Source organism: Arachis stenosperma, chromosome 1 (genome assembly GCF_014773155.1).
Source record: "Arachis stenosperma cultivar V10309 chromosome 1, arast.V10309.gnm1.PFL2, whole genome shotgun sequence".
In the NCBI taxonomy this organism is placed as follows: Eukaryota; Viridiplantae; Streptophyta; class Magnoliopsida; order Fabales; family Fabaceae; genus Arachis; species Arachis stenosperma.
This window is the reverse complement of record NC_080377.1, coordinates 10,326,197-10,335,165: the sequence shown is the minus strand read 5'-3', so window position 1 is coordinate 10,335,165 and position 8,969 is coordinate 10,326,197. Positions and strand designations below refer to the sequence as shown.

The 8,969-nt window shown below is 38.9% G+C and overlaps 1 protein-coding gene across 1 annotated transcript; it reads left to right on the top strand.

Moving 5' to 3' along the window:
• Positions 1-5,798: 5,798 nt before the first annotated feature.
• On the top strand, positions 5,799-8,641 carry LOC130975030 (uncharacterized). The gene is made up of 2 exons (XM_057899866.1): positions 5,799-6,370; positions 6,562-8,641. The coding sequence occupies exons 1-2, from the start codon at positions 5,799-5,801 to the stop codon at positions 8,639-8,641; spliced, it is 2,652 nt and encodes an 883-aa protein (XP_057755849.1).
• The last annotated feature ends 328 nt before the right edge of the window (positions 8,642-8,969 follow it).

Here is an 8,969-nt window from a genome sequence, read left to right as displayed (position 1 = left end):
CAAAGATTTGGTGAAGATGTCAGCTAGCTGCACACAAGAGAGGGAATGAGGAGAAGTTTCATCACTCCAACTTGAACTTTTTATCGAACAAAGTGACAATCAACCTCTAAAAACCGGGTTAGCAGCAATATTAAGAGCACTCCGATTATCACAATATAAAACTAGTGGGCGGATAGGAGAGATGCATAAAAATTGTAACACATTTAGTATCCATTGAAGTTCACAAGTTGTGTTAGCAAGTGCACGATATTCTGCTTCAGTGGATGAGCGGGCAACGGTGGTTTGTTTCTTGGTCTTCCAAGAGACTAAAGAACTGCCTAATAAGAAACAATAATCTGTTAAAGATCGTCGAGTGTCAGGACATCCGGCCAATCAGAGTCACTGAAGTTGAGAAGTTGAATTTCTGATTCTCTTAGGAAAAAAAAAGTCCTTTGTCGGGGCTAGTTTTCAGATATCGTAACACATGCTTGGCAGCTTGAAGATGAGATTCAGTAGGCGATGCCATAAATTGACTTAATTGTTGAGTGTCATACATGATGTCTGGTCGAGTAGTGGTTAGATAGATAACACGCCCAACCAAACGGCGATATACAAAAGGGTCAGATAACAGGGACTTTTGTCTTGATATAGTCTTGTGGTACTATCCATTGGAATAGAGGCAGGTTTAGCACATAATAGACCAGAATCTTTTCAAAAGATCAAGACAATATTTTCTCTGAGATAAGCAAATTTTCTTCACTGATTGAGCAACCTAATACCCAAAAAATATTTTAATGGGCCCAAGTTTTTTAATTCGTAAGTGTTGGTACAAAATAGACTTAATGGCAGCAAGTTCAAAAATGGAATTACCAGTGAGAACAATGTCGTTAACATAGACTAGAAGGATAGAAATTTGAGCACCAGTGAATTTAACAAATAGAGTATAATCAGATAAAGTCTGATGATATCCATGAGATAGCAAAAAATGAGAAAGTTTATCATACCACATACGACTAGATTGTCGTAAACCATACAGTGACTTTAGTAGCTTGCAGCATTAATTCGGTCGAGGAGATGTAAATTCGGGTGGCAGAGTCATATAAACATTTTCAGAAATATTCCCATGTAAGAAAGCATTATTGACATCCAACTGATGTATGGGCCAATGCTTCATAGAAGCCAATGCCAAAACTAATCTGATGGTGGCAGGCTTGACAACAGGGGAGAAAGTTTTCAAGAAATCAACACCTTCAGTCTGAGTGAATCCTTTAGCCACAAGGCGTGCTTTATATCGATCAACTGAATCATCAGGCTTGCGTTTGATACGATAGACCCATTTACAGCCAACTGGCTTAACGCCTGCAAAGCAATCAACAAGATGCAAAGTTTTATTCAGCTCAAGAGCATCCAACTCATCTTTCATAGCACTACGCCAATTAGAGTGTTGATTGACGTCCTTAAAAGACTTTGGCTCAATGTCAGAATGTAGAGATAAAAAAATTTTTTTATGTGAAGATGAAAGAGAAGAAAAAGATATGACTGAAGATAAAGGATACTTGCACTTTAAGGGAGATTGATATGTAAAGGTGAGAGAAAATTGCACAAGTAATCAGAGAGATATGTTGGAGGTCGATGAGGCCGGTCGGAATGACGAGGATGGGGTTACTCAGGTGGTGAAGAAGGTGACGGGGGGTGAGGAGGTGATGGTGGACTGGTGTCTAGTGCGAAAGGAGAGAAGAGTGTGTGTGTTGAAAGAGATTCGGTGGTCATTGGTTCAACTTGGTTAGAAAACGACAGTGAGGAAGAATGAGAGGTTGTTGGAGAAAATAAAGAATTAGATGGAGTTGGGTCAATGGGTATAGGTGACAGTTCAATTGGAAGACTAATTGAATCTTATTTTTGAGAAGGCGTGTTTGGCAATATTGGGCTAAGTGTATAGAATTGGACATTTTTTGTGACTAAAGGCAAGATCATTTCATAAAAAATCACATTTCTAGATATCTCAATTCTTTTATCTTCTAAAACATAAACAATATATCCTTTAAAACCATGTTGAAAGCCAATAAACATAGCCTTTTTGGCTCTTGGATCAAATTTTGATCTGTTTGCCATTAGGGTAGAAAAAAAACATAAGCATCCAAAAACTTTAAGGTCATGATAATTTGGCGGATGATTGAATAAAATTTCAAATGGTGTTTTAAAATTAATTGCGGATGATGAAATTCTGTTAAGTAAATAAACAACATGTTTAACAGCATAAGACCAAAAAGATGATGGAAATTAGATTGAAACATAAGAGCACGAACTATATTCAAAATATGTTGATGCTTGCGTTCTACCCTTTCATTTTATTGAGGAGTTTCAACACAACTACGTTGATGAATAATGCCCCTTGAAGCATAAAGATCATGTAAAATAAATTCTGGTCCATTATCGAAACGAATAGTTTTGATTTTATAGTTGAATTGTGTTTCAACTAAAGTAATAAAAATTTTTATATGATTTTGCACTTCTCCTTTTAATTTTAATAAAATAATCCATGTAAAGCGGCTAAAATTATCAACAATAATAAAAAAATATTTATGATTATGAATAGAATTTTGTCGATACGGACCCCAAATATTAAAATGTAATAAATCAAAACTTATATTGGCTTTGTTAATACTTTGAGAAAATGAAAGTTTCTTTCGTTTAGAAAGATGACAAATGTCACAAGCCTCATCATGATGCATAGAGATAAAAGGAAAATATTTATGTAAATGATTAAGTCTTTGTTCAGAAATGTGTCCTAAACGAAAATGTCATATATTTGAAGGTGTAATGGGTGGAGATTAGATGAAATTTATGGAGTGTGTAGTGGATGAATTTTTATCGAAATTGGATTCAAAGACATGTAATCCCTCTCTCATTCTGCCGAAATCAATCGTCCCCAAATTGTTGCTCTGTAGAGTGCAAGAAGAAGATAAAAAAGTGAGTTCACATACAAGTGTTAAAGTAATTTTTGGGACGGAGATAATATTAAAGTTGAAATGAGGTAAATAAAGAATACCATGAAGAACCAAGGATGGTGAGAATTGAACAATGTCTTTATAAGAAACAGTAATCTGAGAACCATAAAGAGTACATAAAGAGTACGCAAAGATAATAAATTTGTTTTACATAAAGAGTACATAAAGAACCAAATATATTCGTTTTACACTCAAATATTTTCGTATTACACCAAAATATTTTCGTTTTACACCCAAATTTACTACAAATACAGAAATAAATTATGCTACGTGTACACTAAAATTAGCCACCAAAGTCAGCTACTAGTATAAAATACATATTGGAATATAAATATACATTAAAAATAAATTAAAAGACACATGTATTTATACACAAATACATTTGTGGCTGGTTTTAGTGTACAAATAGCATTTTTGTAAAAAAAATATATTTTCCCTAATGCTGCATTTTTTCTCCTTCTTTTCTTTATTTATTTCTTTCTTTTAGTTAAATGAATGTAAGTTCATCATCTTCCAAGTAATTTGACAGCATTATGTGTTTCTTCTTCTTCTTTGTTTGATTTTTTAGTTTTTATTTTTGTTAAGAGAGTAAAACAAGAAGAAACTTGAGAATGTAAAACAAAAAGAAAAAGATGAATAAAAGAAAAAAGAAGAAAAAGACAGTAACGATGATGAAAAAAAAAGAAGCAGAAGATAAGGAGGTGGAAGAGGAAGAGTTTTAAGTTATGCAAAACTTATCAAAATAAAAATACACCCAAATATCTTTGTCTTACACCCAAATATCTTCGTGTTACACCCAAATTTGCTGCAAATACAGAAAAATGTTTCCTCTAATGCTACATTTTTTCCTTCTGAATTGAACCACACCTCAACCACTTGATTGAATTCAAAACAATAAAAAAATTTTGATTTTCCTACTTCAAATCCAGTTGAGGTATTTGTCTTCTCGGCCGAAGATATTTTCAATTTCCATTTTTCCTCTATGCTACATGTAATCAATTGATTCTTAATTTCGTTTCCCTTTTTATTTGTGCTCCGAACTCTTGTAGAAAAACCTGCAGTCTTCGCATAATCCTTGTAGAATTTTGCAACATCTTCTAGGGTGTTAAAGATCATCCCAACCTTGGATACAAACTGCTCATCAGCACCACAGATTTGCTGCAGAATATAACCAAAATACACCATATTAAAACAAGTATAAACTATAGAATGCAAATACAACTATAAAATTATCATAAAAAATAACAAAAATAAGATTCATGAATCATCAATAAACAGAAACTTAAATAATTCAACTAAAACAATAAGACAATTCACTCTCAATAAGATGAAAAGTCATAAACTGTAAATACACCCAAACTTTCCTAAAATACACCCAAATATTCTTGATTTACACCCCTGATATAAAATGCAGAAAATTCATGAGAACTAGTACATTAAATTTAATTCAAACAAGGAACAATAAATAGCAAATTTCACAAATAAGGTTCACGCATTATTCAGCTACACAATCATAAACTATTAAATAGATTCAAATTCAGATTCAATTATTAACTGAAATTAAACCACACCCCAGGAACTTTATTGAATTCAAATTCAAAATCACTTTGCTCTAGTTCAGCTGATAATCTGAAGTTGAGTCATCCATCATCTTCAAAATGATTATAGAGCTTGATTTCAGAAACAATGAAAAACGAGAAAAACGAAGAAAGAGAACATAGGAAGAAACTTACGTAAACAGCGAAGGAGAGGGGAGAGATAAATGCACGAAAGAGATCAAAGAGAGAAGGTAAGAAAACGCAGAAGAAATTTAAAAAATGAAACGAAATTCTTTCAAAAAAGAAAATTATATATTCGTGCGTTGATTGATTGGAAAATTTATTAAGGAGGCCCATAAAATATACATGTTATAAGAGGCGTATTTTAGAGATTAGAGATTTTCAAAATTTGTATAACTTATATAATAAAAAGATTTGTAAGTAGAGATTAATTCAAAATATTAATAGAAAAGTGTAAATTTGAAAAATACGCTATCGCAAATAAAACGGTGCAAGTATTTTGAGTGTTTAGGAAAATGAAAAAAGTCACTGAAAAATGTAAATCATTCTTTTTTATGGGACGAAAAATGTAAATCATGATTCAAGCGGATTTGGCAAATTGGCAAAATTGGTATGATTTACAAATGACCAAAAATACTTTTAAAATAATAAATTTAATCACACTGCGATTAAAAAAGTTATGCTTTGCGATAAGTATTGGCATAAGTTTATACTGATCGAGATGAAGATGCTATAATGATGTTTTGGATAATGATATAAAAAAAAATAGTTAAAATAATACCTGCTATTAAAAAGACGACAGAATATTTAACTAAAAACATAAATTAAAAAAATAGAAAAGTAACGATAGTTAGGGTGTTTATAAATTAGGTGAAATTGAATTTGTCTTGATTTAGGTTCGATTTTAGATATATATTGAATTTATCTTTTAGATCTTAATCTGATTTTAAATATAATGAAACTTAAATATTTTAGGACTACAAATATGTCGAGTTTAAACTGAGTGAAAACCGAATCTTTAAACCTTTAACAATAATTTATAAAAAAACTTATTTATAATGCATTTATTTATAAAAAAAAATTTGTTACTAAAAAGTTGATATTTATAAAAAAAACTTGTTACTAAAAACTTGCCAATAGGGATTTGTTTGCCTGGACACCGGCCGACATGTCGGGCATAGACTCCAAAATTATGTCACACCACCTGGCCGTCAAGTCGGAAGCACGCCCGGTAGCCCAACGGAGGAGAAAGATGTCGCGGGAGAGGGCAGAGGAGGTGGCCAGGCAGACGGCCAGCCTCCTAGAAGCAGGTTTTATACGAGAAGTAGACTACTCGACATGGCTCTCGAATGTAGTTCTAGTAAAAAAGCACAGCGGCAAATGGAGAATGTGCGTAGACTACTCTGACCTTAACAAGGCATGCCCTAAGGAATGTTTCCCCCTCCCTAACATAGACGCGCTCGTCGATGCTGCAGCGGGCTACCGTTATCTGAGCTTCATGGACGCCCACTCCGGCTACAACCAGATACCGATGCACCGACCAGACGAAGACAAGACGGCGTTTATAACGCCGGGGGGAACCTTCTATTATAAGGTGATGCCATTCGGCCTAAAAAACGCAGGGGCAACATACCAAAGGCTGATGAACAAGATATTCCGCGACCTCGTAGGAAAGACAGTGGAAGTCTATGTAGACGACATCCTCGCGAAAACAACGCGACTCGACGACCTCTTGAATGACCTGGCGAAAGTGTTCGCGTCTCTCCGACAACACGGCATGAGGCTCAATCCCCTCAAATGTGCCTTCGCCATGGAAGCTGGAAAGTTCCTAGGATTCATGATAACTCAGAGAGGGGTGGAAGCCAACCCGGAGAAATGCCAAGCGATACTCCAGATGAAGAGCCCAGGCTGTATCAAGGACGTCCAGAGGTTGGCAGGGTGGCTGACCTCGTTATCCCGATTTCTCGGAGCGTCGGCAACAAAGACCCTACCCTTCTTTAACCTCATGAAGAAAGGGATAGCGTTCGAATGGACGCCCGCATGCGAGGAAGCCTTTCGGCACTTCAAGGAAATCCTAGCGGCACCCCCTGTGCTCGGGAAGCCAAAGGACGGGGAACCATTATATCTATACCTCGCCATAACAGGAGAAGCCCTGGCCGCAGTTCTAGTGCGAGAAGAAGGGAGGGCTCAACAACCAGTCTATTTCTTGAGCAGAGCCCTGCAAGGGGCAGAATTAAGGTACAGCAAACTGGAAAAGCTAGCTCTGGCACTCTTGACCTCCTCACGGAGGTTAAGGCAATACTTCCAAGGTCACCAGGTTGTCGTAAGAACGGACCAGGAAATCGACAAGTACTTCAGAAACCCGATTTGGCGGGAAGGATGATGGCTTGGTCCATTGAACTTTCCCAATACGACATACGATACGAACCCCGGCAAGCCATTAAGGCGCAGGCAATGGCAGATTTTCTAGTAGAAGTAACGGGAGACCTAACCGAAGAAACGAGCACACGGTGGAAGCTCCACGTGGACGGAGCCTCCAACCAGACGTCCGGGGGCGCCGGGATCATCCTGGAAAGCCCGGTTGGAGTCGTATATGAGCAGTCGATCAGGTTCGAATTCCCCGTTTCGAACAACCAGGCAGAATACGAAGCCCTCATAGGGGGCTTAACCCTAGCAGCGGAAGTCAGAGCAACAAGGCTGGAAATATGCAGCGATTTGCAGGTCGTCACCTCCCAGGTAAACGGGAGCTATCAAGCCAAAGACTCATTATTACAAAAGTACTTGGAAAAAGTCAAGGATTTATGCCAAAAGTTTGAGGAGGTCACGATCCACCACGTGCCCAGAGAAAGGAACACACGGGCAGATCTCCTATCAAAGTTGGCCAGCACTAAAGCGGGAGAAGGCAACCGGTCTCTCATCCAAGGTATGACGAGGGAGCCGGCGGTCACCCTGCATCTATCAAGGCTGGGTTCTTCATGGCTAGACCCCATCACCAGCTTCTTAGAAAATGGCAAACTCCCCGACGACGAAAAGGGTGCCGCGAAATTGAGAAGGGAAGCAGCCAAATACGCGGTCATTCAGGGACAGCTATTCAAGAAAGGGCTCAACCAGCCCCTACTGAAATGCTTACATCCCGACCAGACGGACTACGTCCTCAGGGAAGTCCATGAATGCTGCTGCGGACACCACATAGGGGGCAAAGCCTTAGCAAGAAAGTTAATCCGAGCTGGATACTATTGGCCGTCGATGATGGCAGACTTTAAAGAATTCGTCAGAAAATGTGTCAAGTGTCAAGAGAACGCCAATTTCCACAAGGCACCGGCCTCCGAGTTAAGCTTGTTAACGTCCTCCCGACCATTCTCGCAATGGGGAGTCGATCTCTTGGGGCCCTTCCCAGTCGGTCCCGGGCAAGTCAAGTATTTCATAGTCGCCATTGACTACTACACCAAATGGATAGAGGCCGAGCCGCTAGCCAGCATATCCTCATCCAATTGCAGGAAATTCATGTGGAGGCAGGTGATAACGCGATTCGGGATTCCAGAAGTCGTTATCTCGGACAATGGCACACAGTTTACCGACAAGAAGTTCACGGAGTTCCTCACCGGCTTGGGTATAAGACAGAAGTTCTCCTCGGTAGAGCACCCCCAAACAAACGGACAGGTGGAGTCCGCGAACAAGATTATCCTATTAGGGCTCAAGAAGCGATTGGATAATAAAAAAGGTGCTTGGACCGACGAGCTAGCCTCGGTCCTCTGGTCTTACCGAACAACTGAACAGTCTTCCACCAAGGAGACTCCTTTCCGACTGACATACGGGTTAGATGCGGTAATACCCGTGGAAATCGGGGAACCGAGCCCCCGGCTACTTTTGAAAAGAGTGGAGGAAGCCGTGGAGAAGGACCTAATAGATGAAGCCAGAGAAATGGCCCATTTGACGGAGACAGCGCTAAAACAAAGAATGGCCCTGCGCTACAACACCAAAGTGCTCAAAAGGGAGTTTGAACCAAACGATCTCGTCCTAAGGCGTAACGACATCGGCTCGCCGACCCCTGGAGCAGGCAAGCTGGCGGCAAACTGGGAAGGCCCTATAGAATAAAAAAAGTGATGGGTAAAGGCGCTTTCAAGTTAGAAAGGCTCGATGGCAAGGAAGTCCCAAGAACATGGAACGCGAACAACTTGAGAAGATTCTACTCCTAGCGCATGAGGCGACATGCCGACCAATCGAGCTAAGTAGTTAATTCGCGGATTTGTACTTTTCGTTATGCCCTATGGGCCTTTTATGCAATTACCGAATAAGATATACTTGTGCAAATTCTCCCTCTTTTGTTTTGTTCACCTTTTCTAGACAACCCGCTCCACAAGCGAATTCATTACAACTCGACAACGATGCGCGGCCCCGGGACTGATCACCCCGGGAGCCCATC